This window comes from Odontesthes bonariensis, chromosome 15 (assembly GCF_027942865.1).
Source record: "Odontesthes bonariensis isolate fOdoBon6 chromosome 15, fOdoBon6.hap1, whole genome shotgun sequence".
Classification (NCBI taxonomy): domain Eukaryota; kingdom Metazoa; phylum Chordata; class Actinopteri; order Atheriniformes; family Atherinopsidae; genus Odontesthes; species Odontesthes bonariensis.
Genome location: NC_134520.1, coordinates 4,084,375 through 4,111,628, shown reverse-complemented (window position 1 = coordinate 4,111,628; position 27,254 = coordinate 4,084,375). Strand labels below are relative to the sequence as shown.

Here is a 27,254-nt window from a genome sequence, read left to right as displayed (position 1 = left end):
GGTCAGCAGATGTGGTGCTCGCTGCTGTCATGGATCAACCCTCATTAGGACTTCAGAACTTTTCTACAATGTCCAAACCCTTGAATTTGATCAAATACAGTTCATTGTTGCAGATTAATCTACCCAACAGTATAAATAGCAGTAAAATAACTTCTTTATGAAGGCTTGTTTTACATTTTCCATGATGACATTTTATAATAAAATGTTTGGTTTAAATCTGTTTTGTTTATTTTTTTTCACAACTGACACATTTATTTTGTCGTTAATATGGTTTTAACCAGAAAAAAAGTTAAATTCATATTTTAATCCATCCATTATAGCCGCTGAATCCGTCGATCGGGTCGCGGGGGTGGGGGGGCTCATTGTCCATCCGACACCAGAGAGAACAGACAGACTGAATGACATCTTCTACAGATGGAGTGTTTGGGACAACAGGAGTAGATCCTGCAACAGACAGTAACATCAGGCTCTGTTGAAGGATGTAGATCTGAAGGTAAGCTGGACCACTGGCATGATTAGCTGCCCCCTGCTAGCATGCAGGGGTACCCTCTACGATTTAAAATGGTGATAAATGTGTCTCTGCGCTCCAAAAAAGAAAAACGTTGATAAAATACATCGTCGGTGAAGTGATCAATGCACATTATGGGTCAATATTTACCGAAAATTGCGTCGTAAATGTTAAAGTTATCGTTTTTGTGCTCCGTCCCGCTAAAACCCGTTCAAACTGACTGACAGCGCTGTGATGTTTGGAACTCCGGAGGCTAACATGAACCACGTGACAGCCCTAGCGGCGACTTCAAAGCGTGTCGCAACTCTGCTCTGCTTTAATGGCTTCTCGGATACCGTAGTGGGCGGATTCATTTATGAGTGAACCCTTGATTTGCAGTCTTCCTAACCAATAGAAACAGGTTTATTTATTTTGGTTGCGCGTTGGCGCTTTCATTCATGGTAGGTAGAGGAGTAGTTTATGTCGTTACTAGGCAGCGCAAACGGAGTTAGTTAGCTTAGAAAACATCTTCCCTTGAACATATCAGGGTTTTTTTCACCACGAACGTGGGAATTGTGTCAAATTTGCGCTTTTTATGGCAAACCTATAATCAGTATAAAAAAAACTACCGCCACACTGGCTTCTTCGAGGTAATAATTCTCAGTCTGGTTAATGAAATAAATCAGTGATGTAGCTGTACTGTACGTGTGTTAGACGCTTAGCTCATGTTTACCTTGTTTTTTTAAACAAGCGCCTATATTTTTGTTTTAGTGAGATTCGGGAAAAACTGCAGAAGAAAAGACGCGCTTTGCAAGAAACTTTGGTGAAAAACAAAGATGAGGACGACGTCCAGGTAATGTAAAATAAGCTTTTAAGTCCAATAAGTCCTAAACATGATATAAAACGTTACATTTTGACCGCCTGTAGCCTCATTTTGCCCTCCCAGAACGATGAAACCAAGCTCCAGTCTTAACGAGTCACAACATGACTCGTTAAGCATAAGGCACGTTTTATAATCCGGTTATAAAACGCTTTGGTAAATCTAACTATACCCGATAGGCTCTGGTTCCGTCTGAGGAGTTGAGTGTGGGTAGGCGGCAAGCTACAATGAAGGTTGGTTTGTGTTTTGTAGCTTAGCCTGTAGGCTGGAGTTGCTTTCCTGTGTGTGCTGCTGGCTGCCATCATTAAACTTATCTCCTCGTCCTCACTCAGCTTTCGTGCGCTAAATAGCAGTGTGGATGTTAGTTTTGCTGTTGCTGTCTGTCTGAGCTGTTGACCTGTTCTATACAAGGAACCTGAAGACAGCGAGGAAGACCCAGGAGAGACTCTGAAACGCACCCTAAAGGCTCAGAGACAGAGGCGAAGGAAAAAGGTACATTTGAACTTCTTAACTGAGCTCTCTCTCAGTTCTCCTCATGTAATTCTCTATTTTTTAAATACTGTTTACACCTATAACGTCTAAAACCCCTAATTGTGCTTATTAGCTGCTCGAGCGGTCTGCAGCTCAAGAGTCTCATGACGATGAAGAAGTGGAGGAGGTTTCTGCTGTGCAGCACCACAGTGCAAGTGAGGGATCAGCTGAGAAGACTGACTCAGTGGTTTTGTCAAGACCTCCAACTGGATCTCAAAAAGGTTTGTGGCTTTGTCCCGGTTTACAATAGGCATTTAAATGCATCTCCACATGCGTCTCAGCATACCATTAATGATCAGACATCACTTCCCTGTTCTTTATGCAAATAAACGCACAAACTCTGTCACACAGTTAACATTGGGCGAGCTACAGTACATCAGTCGTATGCTGACTAATGTTTCTGCCAAGGTGGATTCAGTGATCTGAAATCACTGGAGCCTCATTACCACGTTTCATATCTGCTTAGTGGCTGCATTTTGACAGGCTGTCTAATAAGTTATATAATATATGTGGCATAAGAGAGAGGTAAAAGACACAGAGTTCATGAAGTGACTGATTTCAGATATTGGAATATTGGTTTTGAAGACCAGAAATGCGTTTTCTCCGTGCAGTAAGATGCAGTTCCTACAGGACTGTAGTTATGTTTCAATGGTGTGCTCTTTTTTTCTAGGTCCTTCCTTGAGAAGTCAGCCTCCTTCCACCTCTCAGCATTTAGATGACTTTGTGACTCGGCACCTGGAAGAGAAGCTGAGAGCTGCAAGGGTGAATTGATCTTGTTGATTTCACACAAACTTGTTTTTCTATTTGAATAAAGCCTTGTCCACATAAACACAAGCGCAGATTTTTCCTTACTTCTGTCTTCCGTTATCCACATGCATACATATTTTTGTGACACCTGAAAATGAATATTTAAAAAAAAGAAACTCCAGCCGGCATGAACATATTCAGAAACTTCAGTCTATGAGGGAAACTTTGTGTGTGTCTTATACTGTATGAATCTTGCTTTCCAGTCTAAAGTTGAGAGCCCTCAGCAGGAAGCCTCTGCAGAGCCAGTCAGTCGCCTCCAAAGCCTCAGAGACAGAGAAACTGTAACAAGGTTTGACAGAGAGGTGAGCAACTACCTGGGTCTAACAACCACTGGACTCATGTGATCCAGGCCTGCAGTAAAGGCTAATTCCCAACGTTTTACAGGTTGATCCAGCCAAAACAGGAAGACATGATGCCCCTCCAGTCCTAAGCTCAAGGGTCAAGTTCCAAGAGGCAGCAAGACGAGTACGGCTTACATTGAAACTGAAGTCCTTAATATACAAACTGTGATTGTTGTATTTATTTATTTTTCATTTGTTCTTTTTTTTGCAAATACAGGTAGGAAAAGGCTTCCCAACTGCCGAAGAGGCGTATGATTTCTTTACGTTCAACTTTGAGCCTGATCCTTCAAATGATTCAGAGACGCTTAGCAGGAAAAGACAAAAACGGAGAGACGAAGATGAAGATGGAGGAGAGGAGGCTGAAGAGCAGGACGTCGCTGAAGCTGAAGGAGAAGCAAAAGCAGAAGCAGAAGCAAATAATCAAGATGAAAGTGAAAACCAGGTACACTCGGAGCAGTAGTGCATTTGGATGATTTTTTCCTACCTATTCTGTAGATGCAGTTGGAAAAATAGTGAGCGAATGCCTCATGTTCTCCACTCTGCTGTAGGGCGAAGAAGCTCCTCTGGTACGAAACGAAGAAGATTTGTTCATCATTGACCAGTCGCCCCAAGACTTCCTGGAAGTGAGGAAGGCCGAGTATGTGGGGTACCGAAAACGCATTCAGCGTGACAATGAGCTCCTGTTTACACCAAGCTTTCGAACAGGTACCATATGCTCCAGTGAAGTAGCACATCGCATCCACGGCTTTCATGGCATGATGAAATTTGTCATTAACTCGAATTCTACAAAATCCTCACAGTTCCAACCTCTGTTAAACTGCCTGAAAACATGAAGCCTCGCTATCTGGAGGACGAAGGTCTCTACGTAGGGGACAGGCCCCCCGTGTCTCTGACCAATGAGAACATTCTTGAGAATCGCATTTTGAAAATGGAAGAGGTATCGTCAGCTAACATGCTAAACTGATAAAATATCATACACACATTGTAGTTTTGTTTTCGTACAAATGTTTTTTTTTTTTAATTCGATCAGGGAAAGAAGTGGTTTGGAGATGATGGCAGGATTATAGCTCTGCCTGACCCCATAAAGGAATCATCCATTAGACCCCCTCTTTTCCACATGGAGGGCGACCTGGATCCTGCCCTGCAGACCGTGTACAGGAAGGTCAGACACACTGTGGCTCTCACATTAGACCACATCATACACCAAAAGTGACGTGACATCTTCCAATCAGAGCGCTCTCTAATCCTTTTGCTCTCCTAGAAAAGAGAAGAAAAAAGCTAAAGGGCAGTTTGGCATTTGGTACAAAGGGGCAGCGAGGAGGTGGGGGTTTGTTTCCAGAGAACAGAGCAGAGATGGAGGCCAACACATCTGTGACAGAGTTACTCTTCGGACAATAAGTTGCTCCATCAAAACTCCCAACTGCTTTAAAAGTTATGCAAGTTGAGGATATACCTTTTGAGGAAGAACTTGAATTAAAAATGAATTTACCTTACCCATAATGTCTGATTTTTATAAACTAGAAAGAGGTATAGTGGCAGCTAACGGACATTTTCATCGTTGATAGAACGAGCCAAACTTTGACATTTTTCCTTAAAACGTAACTTTAACCCTAATCAACCTTTTCTTTAACCTTTGGGAGTATGAGCTATGGCAATCGAGGGCATGTGTAATGAGATGTTTATTAGCAGAGCACCCAGTGTTGTTCATGTCAAGACGAGCGAGGGACGTGGAAATCCTGTTTCATTTGTGCTGGGTGTATAGTTGATTAATGTGGATGGAATGAATGAGTGCCAATGTGATCAACCACAGCCTCAGTCACAGCTGGTTATCTTACCATTTGACTGATAAAAGATGGATGGGTTTTATTTTATCTTTAAGTGATAACCTGTCAGCCAACCTTTGGACCTTTGGACCAGGGCGGCTGTAGCTCAGTGGTTAGAGTTGGTTGTCCAATAACCGGAAGGTTGGCAGTTCAATTCCCACTCTTGCCTGGTGGAACTGATAGCTGGAGGGGTGTCAGTCCACCTCCTTGTCACGGCCGAGGTGCCCTTGAGCAAGGCACCGTACCCCCATGCTCCCCAGGCAGCTAAATAGCTGCCCACCGCTCCAGGTTGGCATCTGTCTCTGAGTGTGTGACCCTGTGCATGTGTGATTCAACAGGTGCCAACCTGGATGGGTTAAAAGCAGAGGACAAATTTTGTGTGTATGCATGACCAATAAATCGGATCTTAATCTTAAAAATGAAGCCAATGTACGGATGAATCCCCCAAAAAAGTAGCCTGGCTGACGCGTCCACAATCTCGATGAGATGGTGGTCTGGGAACTAGGTGTGCATTTTCTCGTATTTGAGGCGTGGTTTACGAATGCCTAGAGCTGTTTATTGGGCGCTACGAATGTCTATCAAATGGCGTCTGGTTCTTCCCCTGCTGCTTTGCGCGCGATTCATAGCCAATTGTATCACTTATACCAGATGACGACAGAAATTCGACGAGGAAGAAGAAGAAAAAAAAGTAAAATAAAAGTAAACTTGCGCTCTAAGCTACTTAAAGTGATGGTTCGGAGTAGATTGACCCTAGGGTCATTTGAACCGTGATATCCAGCCAAGTAGCCCACCCGCAGTTTTTCCGATATTGGCTGAACATCCGCCGAGTTACTGAGTTATTCCGAATAGCTTAGTACAAGGGTTAATGGATCCTGGCAGTATCTCCAAAATTACCACACTAAAATCACATGCCATGACACCAAACTTCTACAGTAGTACAAATATGGTCTGTACTCACAAAACGATGCATTTGGAAGTTTGTACATAGTCCAGGAGTTTATTATTATCAACACAAGCCTAATAGCTTCTCTGCTGCTAAAGCTGCGTCGACGTCACTTCTGGGAGCTGGGAGCTTCAAAGTAAGATGAGGGTTGATCTACTACTGTAGACAACAATGTATATGCTATATTCTACATGAATTGTTATGTTGTAGAGTTGTGAATTTATTTTATCAATGGAGAAATTGAGCAGCATTGCTTTGTTGTCTATGCTATGCGGTTTTTCTATATCCCGCTGCTTATCTTTGGAAAATTTCTCTGCTTTTGATGGTAGCAGAAGAGAGAGAGACAGGAAATGTGGGGAAAGAGAGAAGGCGAATGGCATGCAGCCGGGAAATGAACAGGGAATATTAACATTCACCATCACATACCTGCATGCACTTTTTGATTTTACAACCACACACAGCTGTCATCTGTGAGCATCCAGAGAACAGAGTGCTGGTTGTAGTGTCGTAGGTGTTAATAGTACATCCCTGTCATGCATAACTTTTCATTACTGCGCTCCCTGATGGTGGCATTCATCTTGCCAGCTATTTAATACCCTCTTGCAGCTTGCAGACACACACATATGCAGCGCGAGCAAAAGTGCCAAGTGTGTTTCATGGCGATTATCGCCTTCCAGGACGGCGGATGATGGACGATGTAATTCTGTCCAACAGGCGCTGAAGTCCAAGTATGCAAATATGTATATTGGTGGTGCAGCAGACCCTGAGGGAGACTACCAGCTAGATGTTGATGTCTCCGGGCTCATCTTCTCCCACCACCCGCTCTTCAGCCGGGAACATGTCCTGGCGGCTCGCTTAGCTCAGCTGTATGATCAGTACCTCACCAGGCAACACAATAATCTCACAGGACACCTCACTGACAAGGTAAACCCCACCAGGCATCTGTCTGTTTGTTGTAAAGCTGTCGTCAGCTCAACCTAAATATCCCTTCGTCATTCCCAAAGGTTTCATACAGTTTATTTAGCGTTCAGTTTTTGTGCGTGTATGATTGTCTCCTGTCTGCTTTAGTTGAACGGTTTAAGGAACGCACTGCGGAACATTATGAAGATCCACGGTGAGCAGAACATCACTCAGACCATGCACCAGAGGATCTCTGAGTACAGTCTGGAAGTGAGGTGAGGTCTTCCTTTTTTAAGTCCTGCTCAGTCTAGAAAAGGGAGCCGAAAAACTGAACGTTTTACCTGAACGTTACAGGAGCACTCGTCTGCTCCGAGACGCTGAGCAGGAGAAAGACAGGACTCTGCTGAAGAACATGATTAAAGTGTGGAAGGAGATCAAGGCCATAAGGGAGTTTCAGAAGTTCACCAACACCCCGTATAAGCTCTACCTCAGAAGGTAAACGCTGAATTGACTAAAGCCTGAACTTAAAGTAATACTATGTAACATTTCTACCTTAAAATAACAGTTTGAAAAAAATTGTGCAGCTAGAATGAGTTTTAATATTACGATTGGCCTGTCTCCTATGCCCTTCGGGGGTCTGAGTTGGAATAACTGCGCTATGTAACTTTGCTGGACCGGCCCGGGAGCTGAGCGGAAGTACTTCGACTTGCTTTCTGGCACACCTACCGCAAAAACAAATAGACCCCTCTCACGCTCCCAGGTATAAGGCTAAGCTAGCGCAACATTGTCAGTATGATCATCATGGCAGAGGCACCGAAGAAACAGAAGAAGACGTTGACTGATGAAGCAAGGAAGAGAAAGAGATTTAGGACAGTGTCTTAACCGTACATTACCTCCAAGCCTGTAGGGGGAGCTCCATAATGGGCTTTTTGAGAAGTTACATAGTATTACTTTAAAGTCTTAGTAGTACTGGTAGTACTTTTAAGTCTGATATTATATACGTGATTTCTGAACAGTTTTCTCCAACATTGTACTGTGGAAACAATATTTTTGAGTAGTTTGATGTATCCAGAAAACAAGATCTATTCACTGTAGCATTTTTTTTTTTTTTTTTTATGTCATTCATGTGATGTTCATCACTGCTCCAGAGAGAATGTGGACCGGGCATCAGATGAGCAGCAGAATGAAGAGGAAATCTTGTCAGAAGTTTTGGAATTGGAGGCAGAGAGTGAGGAGGACTACCAGAAGAAGCTGGCCGAGTACAAGAAACAGCTGGAGGAGTGGAAGCTCTGGAGAAAGAAACAGGTGCCCGTCTACCACAGTTAATTCTAACAAGCTTGAAAGTCAGTAGTTGGAACGACCACCTTTATTCTTCAACTCAGTCTGAGTCCTCTGAGATGTCTTGTTGAGGTCCGGGTTCTGGGGAGGATTCATCCCTCCATAAGACAGTTGGACCTGATTTTGTTTTCAGTCCACTTCTCGTGTCTACCTTGTGGATACCTCCACCTTTTCTCCCCGTTTCTCTTCCTTAAAACGGCTTCTTGACAGCCACCCTTCATGGAGACCATTTCTGATGAGGCTTCAGTGAACTGTAGATGCATCAACTGAAGGTCCAAATGCATCTCTCAGGTCATGTGTCAGGTCTTTGCTGGATTTTTTTCCTCTTTCTTAAGGACATCACTTTCAGATCCAGCTCGTCTGCTGCAGATAGTTTTTTAGGCCTGACACTTCTTCTTTTGTCCTCCACTTGTCCACTTTCCTCAGATCTTTCTGACACACTGCCCACCATGCTGACATATGCCAAGTTTTCAACAAATATCTCTTTTGGAATCACCTTGTTGGTGCAAAAATACTGTCAAACTATGTCATCTCTGGCATTTTTTTTATTGATGCAACTAAGAAATGGAATATGGAAATAAATCATGTGTCTTTGTGACAGGCTTTTAGTGAAAAAGTGCCTGAAGATAACAATTAAAATGGTTTCTTTGCCAAGTTGTCTATTATGTGTAGACACAACACCGGTTCATCCATTTAATTCGGCGTCTTTTCATGCTTGAATGATTAATCGCTCTGTGTTGAAGTAACAAACAAAAAAACTCATTCCTCTTAAAATGGTACAAGGACTTGACCAAAAATAAGTGAAACATCAGCCAGTGTCCAAATAGACCTTCAGAAAGCCTGAAGAGCTATTTCTCAAGACCACTTTAAAAGATTACAAGAAAGTCTGGCTACAAAATACAAAGACATGAGGGCTGGCTCGTCACTTTTGCACACAGTTTATATATTCTATCGTCCACTGTTTTCAGAAAACTAAGAGGAAAAAGAGGAAGAAGAAGAAGAAAAAAGGCCAGGCACAGGATGACACAGAGGATGAAGATGATGAACAGGAGGGGAGTGAATCAGAGGGGCCCCTTGAAGAAGGTCCTCCAAAGCCGAAGCCTCCTGAGGCACCAGACTTTGACTCCATAGAACAGCGGGTGAGAGAGAAAGCCTCTAGGATACGGAGGAAACCAGGAGAGGCCATCCTGATCCCTGAGCTGTCTGCATCAGGAAACATCACCGCCAGCGAACTCTGCCCCAGGTTCGAATTTTGCCATTATTCCAGACAAATCCACTAAATTCCAGAATGTTTACCCTCAAGTGATACCATTCCACTCACTGGCAGTTTTTTGTGTTTGTCTTCACTGTTTTAGGACTGAAATGGCTCGGAGAGAAGATGTTTCCAGGCGCTCTCTTTTTATCAAGATCCTGTACAACGACAAGGAGGTTTCCCGAACAGACAGCCGCGCCCTGAGTACTGACTTCAGGGTGCACTTTGGTCAAATTTTTAACCTCAAGATACTCAACTGTCCCCAAAGTATTAATCTGCAGGTAGAGTGAAGACAGGCTGACTGTACGGCTCCACCGCCATTCACTAAGTTACTTTTGTTTTCACCATTTCTGCCTTTGTGTTTGTGTGTGCGGCGTATATGAAGGTGTTTGAGGAGATTGGATTGTCGTGCCCCCTCCTGGCTCAGGTGTTCGTTCCAGTGCCGGAGCCCTCAGTTGTGACAGGCAACGCCCCCCTTGAAGAATTTGAGTTCAGTAGCAACCAGAGAGTGATGTTTGACCACGAGGGAGTTGGCAGTGGTAAATGTCTTCATTTGACACTGCAGACCCTTTCCAAGAATAGATTTAATTTCCCCTGCATATTTACGTGTCATTTTAATCATCCTCTCCCTGACTTCCTGGCTGCCACTTACTCCGTATTCCTCCTCAGATGTGCCCCTCTCCTTCGAGGCTGATGGCAGCAACAAAGTGACGCTGTTGACCTCCGGGAAGTTGTCATGCTGTGTATCTTGGGGAATTGGGGAAGATGATGTCCCACTTGCACCTCCTGTTTCCCAACAACCGGGAATACACAGGTAGTTTCTCTCAGAGAACAGAACTGTTTTATGGTTGTTTTTTTTTCATTTTTTGTTAATGAAATACTACAACAGTATTTACCTAAATGCTTATATCACTGAAGAGTCAACAGTTAAATCTGCTCATCGACAGAACTGGAAAACCCAATGACTATGATATTATATTAAAAAAATGCATATGTCCTGTTCAGCTGAGATATACAACTGAGATACTTTTGGGATGGAATACCACTTTGTACCACTAGATATGAGTCACCACATTGTCTAGTCTGCCCTGGAGCCAGCAGAAGAAGAACAGGAAGCTTTAGCCGGCGCTGGCAGTTGCATATAAATAAACTGGCACCAAACGGAGCACAGAGACCAGTCAGAGTAATAAAATGCACAATAATTACTGCAATGACAGAAGCTCCTGTCAAGCTAACATTACGTCCCCCACAAAGAAACTGCGTTCAGCAGCAAAGATACCAAATGACAGAAAAAACAAAAGGCTGTAAAGAACTGAAATTTGACCCAAAAGCTTTCCTTAGGACTGGTAAGTAAAAGGCTTGTACTGTAAATGTGGATGCAGCTTATGGAGCTTGTTTCTCACAGCTAATTTGGTGACACCAGCTCGCTGCTTGTGTGCACACACTGATGAAGTGCTGAACTACCTCTACCAATATAAGCCGGTTAATGAGGAGGTCTTTGCGCTGATCATAAAAAACTCATGCGTGAAAAGAGCTATGGGGATGGTGCGTTTTCTACCATGTTTGTGCTATCAAAATAAATTTGAAAAAAAGCTAATTGTGCAAAGTAAACTGTTGACATGCCAGAGTAGCTGTGTTATTATGGCTGGCCCACATGGTGTCAGCAGCAGGATCAAGATTGTTATTGCCCATTTGGAAAGTAACAAGGAGGGAATCTAAAGGCAACAGAGCCGTTACAAACTTATAATGAATAAACAGATCTTGAATCTTACATAGTAAGGGAAACATGCACGTCTTCTGGTAAAACTCTGCCCCCTTGTGGTGACAATTTTTGAGGACCAAAGCTACAAAATCGACCCTTTAAAGGGGAACTCCGGGGCATTTGAAGCGTGTTTCCATTGCTAGAGGTTGTCAAATACTTCTAGTAGGACACAGAGAGGTCCAGATCTGCGCTCCCTGTGTGGAGATCGCTCTGTCCGCACACCCTGTCATGCGAGGCTAATACGTGGTGGCTAAGGGGCAAGCGCTAACCCTTCCACGTAAAACAACAACTTGCACACTGCAGAAACGTCACACCACTTTATAAACCATCCGACAATAAAGTCACAAGCCTTACCATCAAAACCATATGCATGGTTCTCACATTACTGGCATGGGGACGTTACAAAACAAATTTATAAACAGCATATTGTTGTAATGTTTTAAATACTTGAACACAGTTTTTCTAGAGAAGATAATTGTTTTGTATATGGGATTATTCTCCATCGACTCTTTTGGGCTTTCACATGCGCGAGCCTACAACCAGCCGGTGAGTTCTATGCTGTTTATAAAGTTGTTTTGTAACGTCCCCATGCCAGTAATGTGAGAACCATGCATATGGTTTTGATGGTAAGGCTTGTGACTTTATTGTCGGATGGGTTATAAAGTGGTGTGACGTTTCTGCAGTGTGCAAGTTGTTGTTTTACGTGGAAAGGTTAGCGCTTGCCCCTTAGCCACCACGTATTAGCCTCGCATGACAGGCTGTGCGGACAGAGCGATCTCCACACAGGGAGCGCAGATACGCACCTCTCTGTGTCCTACTGGCAGTATTTGACAACCTCTAGCAATGGAAACACGCTTCAAATGCCCCGGAGTTCCCCTTTAAAGAGCCTGCGGTTCTGTGGGCTCCTGAGTCAGTCCCTAAACTTTGCGCTTTAGCTACAGTGTGTAGCAAACTATCCAAAGGGTTTGTCTAGTAATAAATACTATATGTCTCTGTTTCTTAGTGGCATGGCCCGTCTCGATGCTGTCACATACATTGGGGCATCTGGACTGTATGACATGAAAAAAATTGGCGAATGGGCCACGCAGTCGCGACTGGATCCCAACGATCCGAAAAACGCCTCCATCATGCAACTGCTCAAAGTGAGTGTCTGAATACTAATTTTTAAAAAATTTTTTTTGAATATTCACTAGAATAAGGAAGCTTTCTTTGTGTTTCACAGGTGGCCAGTAGTGGAGAGGTCATGGCCCCAGAGTACTTTCGTCTTGAACATCTGCAGGAGGAGTTTAACTTTGTCCCTGATGGTGAGCTGGAGAAATCCAACAGATTCCGCCTGCTCAGGCTGAGGAACCAGGAAGTTGCAGAGTTTCGCAGTTACAGATTTGCTCCTGCTCTTGAGAGGGAGGTATCTGATAAGATGTTCCAGGTCAGCCTTTTTTTTTTTAAATGTTCTACATTTTAGAAAGTTATGTATATAGGATGGAGACGGCATTGGCTCAAGATTAAATCTCTTTTCTATTCTTCCCTTTGGTTTGATTTTTTTGTTGTCGTTGTTGTTAGGAATACGAAAAAAGGTTGAAAGAAGGAGAAATAATTGACACCAAAGAACACTTGGATTCCCACAGAGCTTTAGTGGCCAAATACCTTCAGAAGGTGAGTAGACACATCTGATGTGAGGAATATTTTTTTCTCCGATACTGACCACACGATAGCACTAAGTTACTGTAATGTTGTCCCACAGATCCGAGAGTCGGTTATTAACAGATTCCTTCTGGCCAAACATGACTACGTGCTGTCTGACTTGGTAGTGGAGGAAGAGATACCAAGCATTGGGTAAATGCTCCACCCGGCATCATTAACTGACCAAACAGTCTGTCGAACTTCTCTCTATAAGAGCTTACACTCTTTTCTGTTTGTTCTGTGCATGTCACATGTTGGAGTGAGTTTAATTCTTTCTTGGAGGCACAAAATAGTAATCCAACCACTGCTACTTTCTTTACTGTCATTAATAATTCATGTGTAAGCGACGCCTATTCCTATTACAAAGACTGCCTGAACTGCCAGCTCCAGTTGAAAAGGAAAGGTTAGATAGCTTGGATTACCATGAACCCTGGGTTCAGCAGCCATATCGGCTCATCAGAGACGGTGGCAGGGCCAACAGAATTCATAGGCTGACGTAAGTACGTTTCTTGGCCTGGAGCTGCTTTGGTCTTATTTGATCTCAAGCTCAACACTGCATACTCTCTTCTCTGGAAGCAGCCAAGGACTGTGCAATAACACGGGTCATACCACAGAAAACTCCAGTGTTCTGAGCAGATTCAGAGATGATCATACACACACCGAGCCAGTCATGCTGTTGGGTGTTACCCTGCACATTTTTCCATTGCTACGATTGAATGTTCTCCTTTTTCTTTTCCATGTTTCCTCTGCTGTACATTTTTACAGTGGTGCAGGTTCTGGGTATGTTCTCAGAGCTTTATTTTCTTTCTCTATGTTTTTTTTTTTTTTTTTTTTTTTTTTTTTTTTTTTTAGTTTGAACCCCAAGTACCAGTGCAGTAGTGATGATAGACCTTTTGCAGTATTCTCTCAGGAATTGTTGCACGGTTTCAGAGTATTTTTGCTTTAAAGGGGACATATTATGGAAACAAAATCCCCTTTTCTGAGCTTAAATGCACATGTTTGGGTGTCTCAAGTCACTACCAATTCAAAATTTAGTTTTGTGTTCCCTGGAACTGAAAATGTGTCAGTGAGCCGCTCAGATTTGCAGTGGAGACTTCGTGTCCCTATGCCAGGATATCCAGGCTTCTCCTGTTTTACCTCCGCTCAACTTCAACTTTGGATCTTGCTAATTGATGCTTGCTCAGTGGTGTTATTAACCGGCCAGGGACCATTACATTGTGTTTGAACAATTCTGGCCGTTCACCACGTGACTAGTGACAAGACCGTGTCTAAAGGACAACCAAATGTCCACGATCCAATTTTAGACAGGGGGAAAGTAAGCACTTGAGAATAAGATTAGCAGTCATGTATTTTTGTTAGTTTGGTCTGTGATCTGAGCTCTCAGATTAATTTCTGTATGCTCTCCCATACCGTAACGATATTCTCTTGTGGCCCAAAATTAACTGCTTTAAAAGAGGTGTAAGTAACTGGAAGAAGAAGGAGCTGCTGTACGGTCTCCGTGTTATTTAGACCCAATCGTGTCACAGAAATGTAATGAAGGCCTCAGCAAATTGCATCAGCTTGTGAAAAAAGGGTATGATATGTCTCCTTTAAAATTCTTAGAGCTAGTAAAGATTTATCTTATTAAAATGGTACCAAAGGTACAAAACGGTGAGTATTAGGCACTACTAGAAATGTATTTTTTTTATTATCTTTAAGCACTGTTGTTTGTATCCAATCTGCTCTTCCATCTTTTAAAGCCCCAATTCCACAAAAAGTTGATATGCTGGTAACGTGTAGCTAAAACCAATGCAGCGGTTTCCCTCTCACAAACTAAAGCTAACAGATATTACATGTTGAAAACGAGACATCTTACTGTCTCATTTATCAGCTCATCTTGAATTTGATGGCCGCAGCAGTAACGTGATTTGGCGTAAAAAGAGCACCTTCAAGAGGCAGAGTCTCTCAGATGTTAATTTGGTTAGTAAATTAGAGGCAGATTCAAAGAGGTAACCTACACTTTACACAGCATCCGAACTTTTTTGATAGCCAAAACAACTACAGCATACGTCATATGCCAACACATTTTTGCAACACATGCAAAAGCGCTTTGATTGTAACACTACAAATACCCAGAGGTGTTCTGTGTTCGTTTGGTGGTTAACAATCCCGTCCCACAATTTCTAGGAATACAATTGTTTTCTTAAGAACAAATTCTAATTCACCAAGATATCATTTAGGATGAACTGTTTGGATTGCCTTCATGATGAAATGTTTGTTGCCACCATCAGGATTCTGGGGATTAACCTGTTCAAGCTGGCTGAACCCAAGCGGCCACTGAAACCTCAGAGGAAAGAAAGAAAGAAGGTGACGGCTCAGAATTTGTCAGATGGAGACATCAAGCTGCTGGTTAACATCATCCGGGCCTACGACATCCCCATCCGCAGGCCCCAGAGAGAGTGAGAACCAACAGTCGTGTACAACATTATTAAAAAGGGAGAGAAAATTTTCATTTGACCTCACAAACCCTCACAAACTGACTAAATGTCTCTCATTTCAGTAAAGCAGGACCGTCTTCTCAGGGTGTCATCCAGAGCAGCGATTGGTACCTCAGCCAGGTACAGCACACCTCGACTTTATCATACAGCAGGCGCCAGTGTGATTTACATGACCTAAGCTTCTTTTTTTTTTTTGCGTGTGTGTGTAACACAGATACAAGTGAGGCCATTTGTGGAGATTTCTTTCCAGCGCACAGTACTTCAAACAACCACAGCTGATGGACCAAACCCGAGTTGGAACGAAGAGCTGCAGCTGCCGTTTAGGTGAGCAACTGTGGACATCCTGGACTGGTCCTTTACATGTTTTGATACATACTTGTGTTGTTCAGGTACAGGATAGAGCCACCATATTCATACAATTAAAGACACCTGAGGCAGCTTTCAGAATTGTTGCCTCATGCGACAGAAAGTGAGTAAACTACAAAGTGTTCTAACTTTCTTTACAGCGCTCCAAGTGGTGACTACAGTACTGCCTCTTTGCAGTCAGTCAAGGATGAAGTCTTCATCAACATATTTGACGAAGTGGTTTATGAAACTGGGGCGGTGAGTAAGCACCTTTTTTGTCGCCTCACTTGCAGTGTTCACCCTCTTGCTCCTTGAACCACACTATTTGTAACTTTGCTCCACAGGATGACAAAGAGAGGAGGACATCAATTCACACCCAGATAGAGAAGCACTGGTTGGGTTCGGTCAAAATTCCCTTCAGCACAATTTACTCGCAGTCCAGGGTGAGCTTTTTGCCGGTGGAAAGTTGCCGTGACTGCCTGAAGGTGTGGCTCACTTTTCTCTCTGCGTCTGGCAGATTGATGGAACGTTCAAAGTGAATACGCCAGCAGTGCTGCTGGGATACAGCAAGGAGCGGAGCCACGGCAACAACGGCGCCTATGATATGTTACGCAGCCTGAGCGAAGGAGCGTTTATCACACTCTTCATCACTATCGAACCTCAGCTGGTTCCTGGAGAGTCTGTTAGGGACAGGGTATGTATTTCCAGGTGCTAACCTCGAGGATGTGTCATGTCTGTTTGATTTTCTTTCCTCATTCTGCATTTCTGTGCTAATTTCTCTTCATTCATTAGAGGTTTCTTTATGTGTGCTTCTGTCATTTTTAGATATGTTTGTGTCATTCATTTCAAAAGCATTATGCCATTCATTTGTTCTTGTCATCCTCTTTTGTAATTTTTTGGCTTTTGCTCTGCTGCATGCGCTAGATACAGGAAGTGAAGGTAATTATCTGTTAAAACTCTCACCCTGTTTTATTCACTATTTCACCACAGCATTGTTCTTAAGAAACACATACACATGTATGTTTTTTTTTTTAGCTAGTGCTGCTCTGTGTTCACCTGCAGTAACATTCGATCCCTTTACGCAGTTTGACAGCCAAGAGGATGAGCGTCTACTACAGGCTTCAGAGAAGTTTGAGAGGGAGGCAGGACTGGGCTACCCGGATCGACCCTGCATTACCACGGTAACAGACCTCAACGGGAAGACGGTCTTCATCACTCGTTATATCCGACCTCTCAGCCCTCCACAGGAGTTCCTTGATGAATTCCCAAATAACCCTCAGGAAGCCACGGTCGGTGCGATTGTGCGGTAATAGAGAGATATCTGTGTATATTTCAACTTTAATTCAGTTGACACTTTTTCTATCCCCATACAGACGCTGGTTGCCCGATTTGTCTCTCTCGTCCCGTCTCTGCCAGATCAAGTTTTGTTTTCCCGAGCCTGTGGCCTGTGGAGCACCTGTGACGTGAGTGGAACGTCCTACAGATGTCGGAATTGTACGAGGACGGGAAAATGCCCATTTTTCAGGACTTGGTGTTTTCTCCTTTTTTGTTTTTTAGCAATTCCTGACTCTGCTGGCAGGCGATGAGGAAGAACATGCTGTACTGTTGTGCAACTACTTCCTGTCTTTGGGCAAGAAAGCCTGGCTTATAATCGGCACAGCCATACCAGAGGTGGGACTTTCACTTGTTAAGCCCGAAAGGACTTCAGATATATAAAAGAAGAGGGTTGATAATTATGTCCTGCAGCAGTTTCTGAAATTTCTCAATTTCCTCAGGGACCCACAGCATATGTGCTAACGTATGAGCAGAGCCGCTACCTTATCTGGAATCCCAGTAGCGGTCAGTACTATGGCCAGTACGACACCTTCTGCCCACTGCAGACTGTTGGCTGCTTGATCAATGCTGACAACGTGAGTAAAGCAAGAGCCGCTACGCAATATTAAATCCCTCTTCTCATTTGCTACAGTTTCTAGAAAACAAGTTTGGCTCTTTTGTCACATGTTGCTTAGGTTTGGTTCAATATTCAAGAATACACATCACCGATGAGGATAAGTTTTGACATCACAAAAACCAATTTCTGGAGACCATTTTTCTCCCGGTCCTTCTCCCACCCTGGGCTGTCTAGTGTACAGGTGGGTGTTCAGTGTTTATTTATTTCTAAACATACGTGTATTCAATATTCCACCAACTGAATTTGTCTTTTAGCCCGAAGAGCTGGTGTATCGCCGCAAAGACAAAGCAGCTGCTGCAGAGCTTCAGGACAGGTGAGTAATAGCAGGCTGTCACCTCGCCTCCTGCGTCACCCTGTCCACAACAACAGGCCGTTTAAAGCCCATTTACCATCTCTGTATAGGATTGAGAAGATTCTGAAGGAGAAGATCATGGAGTGGCGTCCTCGTCACCCAACCCGCTGGAACCGCTACTGCAACACCACCCTGAAACAGTTCCTGCCCAAACTGGAGCAGGGAGGGGGACAGGACGTGGCAGAGGGCCACCGCCACGAGTTGCAGAGCCAGCTGGGAGACTACAGGGTAAGCCTGTATGACAGCTACCAGCCTGAGTAACTGCAATACAAATCCATTTCCAAAACGTTTGGACATGTATTTTTCACTTTTTGCACTGAACGCAGCTTCCTTTCTTTTCGGAGGTTACACACGTCATCAACCTGAAATCTGCCGGCAGAAAGCACACAAGCTACTTCAGACACAAGCCTGCCAAAAATGATCACTAATGGGCATTTGTTTCTTTTCAGATTTCAGGATTCCCCCTACATCTGCCCTTCTCTGAGATTCGGCCCATCATTGAGGCAGTGTACAGCACTGGAGTTCACAATATTCAGGCACCCAATGTGGAGTTTGCCCTGGCCGTGTATGTGCACCCGTACCCCAGCAACGTCCTGTCTGTGTGGGTGTACCTGGCCTCACTTGTCCGCACATGATACGAGATATTCCCACTTTTAAAGACAAATGACCCTTTTATAAACAGTGAGTATCATATGTAAATGTTGTATAGAATAAAAGTTTAATATCTGTACGTCACATTCCAATCTCTTCTTTTTAGAGATAGAAATATAGTCTGATAACTACACTGAACTTTAGTTTTTTCACTGTCGTGACAACCCAAAGCATTACACTTCATTTAGGGGAGCAAACAGAAAATTGAACCAACAGCGATGTCCAACTCCTAACTTTTTATTGTTACCAAATTAACATTTCAAGTAGAGCTCATGCAAGACTTCAGAACAAGAAAATAAATCCTGCCGCAGTATAATGAACAAAGCAGTAACGTAAACAGTTGGGCCCTCCACTCAGCCTTCGACTTCTCTAAAAGCTCCTCTTCTGTGAACATCTGTCTCTCTTTTTTTTTTTTTTTTGCCCATGGGAGTGCATAAAGAAAAGGAAAAAAATAAAAAATTCAGGGACTCCACATTGAGAATCACAAATATGAACCAAACGCTTACATACTGCATTAATCGTGTACCAGTTCCTATGTTTGTGCTGCCTGGGTCCAGACCTTAAATCCGTCTACTCCATCAGGGTGGCTCGAAGCTCGACGAGCTGCCGATGTGAGCCACCACACATCAGCTCATTGAAAACATTTAAATTGCTGAGCGAGTGATCAATCAACATTTGAGCTCAGTCAGCGTGACTCTTAAGAGCATCGCCTCACACCTATTTAATTTCCCACATCATCCACTCCTATAAACTATAAAGATTAGATGAAAAAAAAAAAAAAAATCTCTCTGATCCTACGGTCTGGTACTTTAGCTGATAATGTTACAGAAGCAGACTTGTGAAGGAATTTGAGTCGTTTCAGTGACAGAAAAAAATTAAGTGGTTTAACTCCAGAAAACACGCAGTACTGGTGTTACATTTCTCCAGGTTTTTACTTTTTCAAAGCCACCAAAGAAACCAGAATAATGCATTTGCAGATGCCGTAAACCCACCATCGCCCATCCCCCACCTTTTACGTTTTCCTTCTCTAAAGGATCATTTCCACTAAGTATATGTGGAAATAGCAGGAGCAAAATTACAGTTTCATCAAGAAACATTTTTAAGTGACACAAAACACAGCAAATGGTATTCCCAGGATAAAGTGCAACAATAAGGAGAAGTGATGTTTTAGAAGAGCGCAGCTGGGGAGGGGGGGGTCACTCTCCAGAGCGACAGCAGGCCCTGAAACCACACTGCAGATTCTGGCAGCCGCTGGCTGTGTCTGCATGAGGACCTGGAGAGAAACACCACAGGTGGTCATCTGCTGATCTACGTCAGGGCACGTGGAAAACATTTAACATCCACAGCGTTTAAGTGATTATATCACATATTAAACAAAGCTAGGAACTAACACAGCTCATTAAATTAAAGTTCTGACAACCATACTGGCTGCTGTAATGCATACTTACCTTCGATCTCAGCAGCATTGGTTACTTACACTAGAACAAACGCTATGTGATTAGGGTTGGTAATGTCTGTTATAGCTACCGCACACTATGATAGGTCTACTCACAAATCATATAAGCATTAAAAAAAGAAAAAGGTATTTGTTTACATCTGGAAACCTTATAAGATTGCTAGCATGCACAATTTTGTGTTTCAGACAAAAATAAAGACGACCCCTGGCAGTCTCACTTGTGTTACCGTTAATGTTGTCGCAGTAATAGAAGTGTTCATCATTGAGGGAAGGACAGGCTGACACCAGCTCCTGCAGCCCCACCTCAGTGATGAAGAGGCAGCCGGACAAATTGAGATGCTCCAGGACAGGAAGCCCGCCCCGCTGAGACAAGGCCCTGAAACACACAGCGCAACGCAACCTGGTTACAGGCACAGCAACATGCGGACCAACAGAGGGAACATCGAGATGAACGCTGCTAATCCAGACTTAGCCTAATAAGCGCTGCACTGCACACTACAGCAACTGTAATGGGAGACGGCACTCACTGATTATCTGAATTAAGTTAGCGGCTGATGGAAAATTAACTTTGTGAGCACATGGGTGCAACTTTTTTAATTAAAAGCATAATTGAACACAAACTGAGCATGTGAGAGAGGTTGTGGGGAAAAGGAGCTCACAGAGATAAGTGACAACACCCTCCAGCTATTACAAAGTATCACTTGCTACTAAAACTTTTAAAACTGCATCAGCGCAATCTGGCAGCACTTTGTATTTTTTAGCTGAGGACTCGTTCATCTCACAGCATCACATTAATCTGTTATCACGTAATAACAAGTTGTACCGTGCCATTTCAAGCATTTTTTTGTTTGTTTGAAAGATAATGCGTGATCATTACCTCAAGCCTAAATCTGTGACTTGGTAACATCCAGAGAGACTGAGGAATTTCAGTGAGCGTTTCGCCACAGAGCAGTCAGTCCTGTTTTCAGGCTCCACACACTGCGGCCCCCCCAAGGGGGAGCATTTAGTCCGGAATTCTGCAGTGCTGCTTTTGGTGGTGCCTACTGAGTCACTCGGCCCGAGAAAAGTCCTGAGGGCCATGTCACTAGAGCAGCAGGTGGAATGACCACAGAGCATTTCTCCCGACATGGCATATTGTTGATGCAAATAGGTCCTGTGCCCGCGCCTCCTGCTCCTCCTGCAACAGCACGAGCCTCCAACAAGCTGGGTCTCCACAAAACTCTCAGGGAGAGACACCCCCCCTCGACGGCTCCACTCCGCAGCGTCCTCAATGTCAGCAAGGTCCGAGGTGTCCAGGACCCATACCTGCGCTGGGATGCCGGCAGCGCCCCAACGACCAGTTCTGTGTTTGAAAATGATGGCCTGCTGCTTTCGCCCCACTGCATGCAGGTTTCTGTCGTCCTTGAGCATGATGGGTACTGGGGAACTTTTAAGCAGCTTAGCTCTCCGATCCGAGTGTCTGTCGGAGCAGGTGGAAGACTTGAGGTCGCCCAGCCCAAAAGACAGTTTCTTCAGGGTGCTATCGGTGATCTTCTCACACCCCGACAAATCCAGGTGCTCCAGCGAGCGACAAGCTCCGAGGGATGACCAGCTGGAGAAGGAAGGGTAGGAGGAACAAAGCAGTGAGCAATGACTTTTTCTGTACTCTAACTGGGCCTAACCAAGTCTGAAAGTAAACAGCTTCATCTTAATTGACTGGAGATCCGGCATAAAACTTTGTGCCACAAACAGGAACCTGTTCTAGCATCCGAGTAAGAATATTTACCTTTCAAACGCAAAATCAGTAACATCAGTCTGAGTCAGGTCCAGGTAAGTGATATTGGGGCAGAGGCTGAGAATCTGACGGACCTGGAGGAAAAAGGAAAGGAAGGAAAATTAATTTTCACAAAACAGCTCAATTCAACAATTCACATAGTTAGCTATAGCGTAACATTATAAAGGTTTTTGTGCTGCATACCATTTTACTTGAGACCGTAGAACTGTATGCCAAAATAATGGACTTGACAGATGGACCCACAGCTGGAAGAAGGTTCTGGATTAGCCCATTCAGGAGCCTCTTCTCTCGCTGAGCAGTGCTTATCGCCAGGGAGCCTTCTTTTTGAGCCGACACATCTGACAGCACGATCAGAGACAAGACGACAAAACGTACAACCCATTTTAATCAAGACCTCGATGTCAACACTGAAGCTGACATCTAAAGGCAGCACCTTTTTGAATTCATCACAAATTGTTTAAAGGTGACTGGTCTTCACCGAAAAAAAATAAAAACCTATTACAGTAATCAAATGACACCTTTTTAGCAGCTTCTGTATGAAGTTTACATGACTTACTGTATGTGCAGCGATATGCAAAACTCTTCAAGTCTCTAATTAAGGTGAATGTTTTACCCAACGCCAAAACCTCACCTGACTCGTCAACATCGGCATCCTCATCCCACTCCTGATAGGCGCGACCCTCATTCTGCCGACTCTTCACCCACTCATCATCTGGGTCCTGGTCGAGATCCCCAGGGGGGCCACTGTAGTAATCGCCTACATTTACGACACAAATGTTAAAAGCGATGCACCACAGGATGCTTAAATTGATGTAATAAAGCCGACATATAAGAGATTACCTCGGGCCCAGTGCACGGGATAAAGGTGCCTCCACAATGAGCCCGTCTTGGCCAACTCTGACCACGAGCTGCACACCTGACTACAGCGACACAGATCGTCGGGGCCCAAATAATGGAAAAGTCTCAACATGATTTCTGTTGGGAGCTGGGAGATGTAGGTTGAAGAGTTCCTGTTCTTCTCCAGTTCTGAAGGAGAAGACAAAACAGTTAAGCTTGTGAGTGACTCAAGTACTAAAAAGGTGATCTGCACCTTTAACAGACGCCATGCGTTGTCCGAGATGATGCGTCCTTTCACGAAGCCAATGACTTGAACAGCTGAACATTGTACAAAACAACTCTCTTAAGGAGGACATTTTGACATTTTCCAGCTGGAACACAGCTATAAATAATTAATTTAACCGTCTGAATTTCACTTGGATTCAGTATTCTGTAAAGTGACTTTAAAGTGGCTTTACAATTACTAAAATGTTAAATAAGCAGACATCTTTAAATGTTGACTATCCTTCAGTCAGACCATGCATCTAAACAATTTAGAAGATTAGTTTTCTTAAAAACAATTTGCGTGTGCGCCACATAATTGTTAGCATTTATAAACAGACTATTTAAATATCGAAAGTAACCACTACAGCAGGGGTAAAGGTCGACCTGTGCAAGAAGTCCTTTATGATAACGATGACTATAGGCTTGTAGAGAAGTATAAACATCTGTAAATATACGAGCTTACCATAATCTGTCTTCTCATGATCAGCATATTTAAAGACTTTTTGCAGCTCCTCCGCCTGGGTCCACAAACTGAAGCCCTTCAGCACCTCAGCAGCACGGTCATGTTGCTGTTGGTTGCAGTGTTGCGCTATCACCTGTTTCTTGATGTCCTTCAGCTCCTCGTAGGTGAAGTACTGCATAAGCATAGGCTGAAACACCTGAAACAAACCTCCCATGTTTAAAAACCGCTTGCAGCAGAGCAAATCACTGGGGTATTAACAGATACCCTTCCATAAACATTGTTGACTGTTTACCATCTACAAATTCTTAGGGAAATCAATGATTAAAACATGTTTATACTAACTAATAAAAATCAATCCGAGCCTCTTATACCTCTTCTTCCTCCTTCATGTGGGGCAGAAAGTCCTGTGTGAAAGCCTCCAGTCTCTCCTTCAGCTGCTGAGCATAGTTAAGCTGCTCACATTCACTCTAAAAAAGACAAAGAACATTTACTAATTCATGGCCCGTGTCTGAAATTAACCTTTAGCTCGCTCACACGTGACTCTCTATGTATTTGGACACTGAAACTGTTCAAAGGGTTACTCCATAGTGAGCAGTAAATGCAGATTTCTGATACTCACAACTATCATTTTGCATCATAGCTGCCAGCAGGCAAGTTGTGCAATGGACATTTTTACACTACAATGTTGAGCGTGGCATTGTGGGATAGTAAGCAGAAAGCAAAATAAATTACACTTTTAAAAAAACCTTTTTATCCATGCAATATAATGGAGTTAGTTACAAATGTATCTGAGCAGTTTTATTTATCTAAGGAGTAGGGCTGGGCGATATGGGAAAAAAAGTATATCACGATATGGATTACTTTATATCCCGATAGCGATACATATCACGATATACCACAACAGAGGTTGCATTAGACTTTTTCATAGTCCGTTATTTTGACGGACAGGGTCGAAAAAAATCCGCCATCGCCTATTTTAACCAGTCATCTCGTTTTCCAATGTGGGAGTCGCAACCCCGAACCGGGAACAACACAGCGCAACTCGGGGCCATAAGAGTAAACAAACAGCTTTGTGAATACATGCTCTTTTACTCGACATTCACAACTTTGAGGATGGAGTCCATTTTGCTGCGTCTACTGTGTCTCGTTGCATTGCTTTAACAAAAACTGCAGATCTCTCTCTCTCACACTGACGTGCGTCTGCTCAGTGTTCAGCGCTTTGGTCACCACAAGCACTTCAAAAAAAAAAAAAAAAAAAAAAAAAAAAAGACGCGTGCAGAGATTTATCCAACAGATCAGGCTTTACCATACTGTTTTTCGCGATGACAGTCAGGAAAGGTTGCGCTGTCAGTACAACTAACAGAGGAAACAGTAGTTCTTGGTACTCTAAAAGCCGGTCTGCAAATAGCCATAGCACTAAAACCTCCCTGGTAGTTCTACTCTGCACGGCTACTAGAAGGCTAGGCTAGCTTCAGTCCATCGGCCACGACTCACAACCAGCACATGTGTGCTAAAATACCCGCGACAGTAAACAACTTGATTTGTTATCAGTACCAAAGCAGTGTAGAATCATTGAACACCATGCACTCGGCGGTGCTATTATTAAGTAAACATGACTGACTTACCGGTACCCTTCCTTCAATCTTCCAAAAGTCCGTGAGCCTCTCTATATCCGTTCATCAATACGCCTATCCAATATGTTGTCAATTCAATCTGTTTAATACCATAGTAATTATACAGAAAGGTCTTTAAATCGTGCATTTCGGCGTTGCTTTTCAGACTGCAATCCAGCGATGGCTCACAGCTTGGCTCCTAGCAACTTAACTAAGAGCAAAGCCACATGACGTAAAGCGGTGTAGTGTCGCAAAACCACGTTCTCTAAAAATATAATTTTATTCTCTTTTTTACAGTTTTATAAACTTAGTTTGCATAGCAAAAACGCAAAATGTTATATTAACATGTGAAATTATATTATAATGTATATTAGCTGTAATGATGAAAAAAGAAGTTTATCACGATAGAAAAAATAGAGGAGAAAGGTCACGATAGACATGTTTCTATCGTCCTCACGATATATATCGTCATATTGCCCAGCTCTACTAAGGAGAAACATGTTCTTGTGGACAGGAAGCAGGATCTCACTCCAAAGCAAAATAAAGCTTCTGTTTTAGAGTCTGGCAGAGCAGAAGTTCAGATTTACACAATTGCCTGATTCTGGAAAGCCCTTCTCTTTTTTTGGTTTGCCAATAGGCCTGTTCTTCACAAATGAAATCCTAAATTCTAACGCCATAGATCTGCCATAAAAGTAGTCTTAACAAACTTTATGAAGTTGGTCGCTAATAAGGCTGGAATATAAATAAACCAGATTTATAAGAGGTACTTATCAAGCTTCAATCTCCACAAATGACACGTAGACACACACACAAAAAAACACCTGCTCTGCTGATATTGCTGGCACTGCAATGTTTGTGTGGTTGACATAATAGTTACTCTAATGACATAGTGTCACCCCACAGTTGTGCATGAGCCAATCTGTACAAAGCTCACAGAAGATGTTCCCTAAAGTCAAACCAAAACATTTTTTACTGCTGAGACATTTCAAAAGGTCCAACAAGTACAACTTATGCGCTACGGAATGACCTTATATTAGTTGTAGAAATTTCTCAGAATACTTTTACCTTCACGCTGTGTAGCCCCTTTTCAAAGAGGGATAGCATTTCTGAGAGTTTGTTGTCAGAGTGCACATTGTAGACCGTGCAGCAACGTTGTTGCAACAGGCCAATAATGTACTCATTTTCTATTTGTTCGTGCATCTTGAACTCCTTGAAGGTGGCGCAGAGTGACTGAAGAAAGGAGCGGAAATCATTGTTGTTGGAGAAGTTGGTTTTTGACAGCTGTGAAAAGCAAAAGGAAACCGTGTCACTGATAACAAAAAGCTTGTTTCTGATCAACACCGAGACTCACGAGCCCAGTTTCTTGCCAGTTATTTTGGTGCTATTAAATCACAATAAGTGATACTTACAGATGTGGGAGTCAATGTAAGCTCCAACATGACAGCTGTTCACGGTTTTATAACAGTAGCTTACGTTAGCATCCACGCAGTGCATTAGCTGGTGCCCTAAATGAACTTATCTGACAAGTATCGTAAAAGGACGGTTTTAACAGAAAGCTTGCTCCCAAATCACAAAAATCAATGTAGCCCTGTCTGGTGGAACAATAGAGGTTGCGTTGTAGCACGTACAACATGTTGCATAACAAACCAACTTGCACTTAGGGCTAACAAACATAAGGCACGCCTTAGCAGGAGAGATAACTATAAAACTTTATTAAAAACAGAGAAAAAGAATAATCTCATTCCAACGACAAATGTCGTTTCTATATTAATCTAACCAAAGAGCTACAATAAAGTGTCGAAGCAGTTGTGGGATACTCATCCGGTAGTTCATCTGCTTCGGCTCAATCCTCAATGCTAAACGTACAAGCTAACACCAGCTAGCTTACATGCTAGCTGGCGTTCACTCCCTCTCTGGCCACATAACGTCGCCTTTTCATTTTCGAAGCTCCACATTAAAGAACAACACATATATGTACAAACCTTTTCACAATACAGGCCCACCAACTGCTTCATTCGCCAGTGTGGGCCAGTAAAAACATCCACCTCGTCTGGAAAAGGAGCCATCTTCATTGGACCTCACTGCGTCGTCTGCAGCGTCTGAGATACGATCAAGCAAGGAGGCGTGCGCGAGCAGCTCACGTGACCTCAAGTTATAAATATGGAGAGTTAACGGTTAACTCTCTGATTGATATTCAACATTTTATTAGATGTGGTATCTAACATTTTATAAACTATTATAGCGATAACCCAATGTCTGAAAAGTATATACACTCCCAGTTCAGCAGTTGTGTTTTATTCAAGATAATGTGTCAATTATTTAAGAGA

At 43.1% G+C, this 27,254-nt stretch overlaps 2 protein-coding genes across 3 annotated transcripts; one reads left to right on the top strand and one right to left on the bottom strand.

Annotated features, from left to right (window-relative positions):
• Positions 1 to 1,315: 1,315 nt before the first annotated feature.
• On the top strand, positions 1,316 to 20,344 carry cc2d2a (coiled-coil and C2 domain containing 2A). Of its 2 annotated transcripts, none has more exons than XM_075484729.1 (37): positions 1,316 to 1,340; positions 1,547 to 1,600; positions 1,779 to 1,859; positions 1,972 to 2,119; positions 2,569 to 2,660; positions 2,909 to 3,007; positions 3,090 to 3,170; positions 3,264 to 3,488; positions 3,595 to 3,751; positions 3,847 to 3,983; positions 4,077 to 4,208; positions 6,527 to 6,736; positions 6,881 to 6,987; positions 7,067 to 7,207; positions 7,861 to 8,017; positions 9,019 to 9,293; positions 9,406 to 9,583; positions 9,688 to 9,841; positions 9,972 to 10,116; positions 12,068 to 12,206; positions 12,287 to 12,490; positions 12,625 to 12,717; positions 12,806 to 12,897; positions 15,015 to 15,182; positions 15,284 to 15,341; positions 15,436 to 15,545; positions 15,728 to 15,824; positions 15,911 to 16,009; positions 16,084 to 16,260; positions 16,652 to 16,855; positions 16,940 to 17,029; positions 17,124 to 17,237; positions 17,342 to 17,476; positions 17,576 to 17,698; positions 17,772 to 17,830; positions 17,920 to 18,097; positions 18,319 to 18,597. In XM_075484729.1, the coding sequence occupies exons 2-37, from the start codon at positions 1,595 to 1,597 to the stop codon at positions 18,502 to 18,504; spliced, it is 4,851 nt and encodes a 1,616-aa protein (XP_075340844.1). In that variant the 5' UTR covers positions 1,316 to 1,340; positions 1,547 to 1,594; the 3' UTR covers positions 18,505 to 18,597. The 2 variants fall into 2 exon arrangements, with proteins under 2 accessions (XP_075340844.1, XP_075340845.1); XM_075484730.1 differs by lacking the exon at positions 1,316 to 1,340 and adding an exon at positions 20,163 to 20,344 and having other exon boundaries at positions 1,345 to 1,600; positions 18,319 to 18,550.
• fbxl5 (F-box and leucine-rich repeat protein 5) lies at positions 18,742 to 27,022 on the bottom strand. The gene is made up of 11 exons (XM_075484731.1): positions 26,910 to 27,022; positions 25,993 to 26,208; positions 23,686 to 23,781; positions 23,315 to 23,510; positions 22,591 to 22,776; positions 22,382 to 22,507; positions 21,934 to 22,088; positions 21,742 to 21,824; positions 20,854 to 21,567; positions 20,204 to 20,352; positions 18,742 to 19,793 (listed from the first exon to the last, which is right to left on the bottom strand). The coding sequence occupies exons 1-11, from the start codon at positions 26,997 to 26,999 to the stop codon at positions 19,717 to 19,719; spliced, it is 2,088 nt and encodes a 695-aa protein (XP_075340846.1). The 5' UTR covers positions 27,000 to 27,022; the 3' UTR covers positions 18,742 to 19,716.
• Positions 27,023 to 27,254: the final 232 nt, after the last annotated feature.

Coding starts and splice junctions, on each gene's coding strand:
- cc2d2a (XM_075484730.1), top strand. Junction 6,737..6,880: donor CAGGACACCTCACTGACAAG/GTAAACCCCACC, acceptor TGTCTGCTTTAG/TTGAACGGTTTAAGGAACGC. Junction 9,584..9,687: donor CCCAAAGTATTAATCTGCAG/GTAGAGTGAAGA, acceptor GCGTATATGAAG/GTGTTTGAGGAGATTGGATT.
- fbxl5 (XM_075484731.1), bottom strand. CDS start 26,999: ATGAAGATGGCTCCTTTTCCAGACGAGGTGGATGTTTTTACTGGCCCA. Junction 26,209..26,909: donor TGGGCCTGTATTGTGAAAAG/GTTTGTACATAT, acceptor TGCTTTTCACAG/CTGTCAAAAACCAACTTCTC. Junction 22,089..22,381: donor TGCCGATGTTGACGAGTCAG/GTGAGGTTTTGG, acceptor TCGTGCTGTCAG/ATGTGTCGGCTCAAAAAGAA.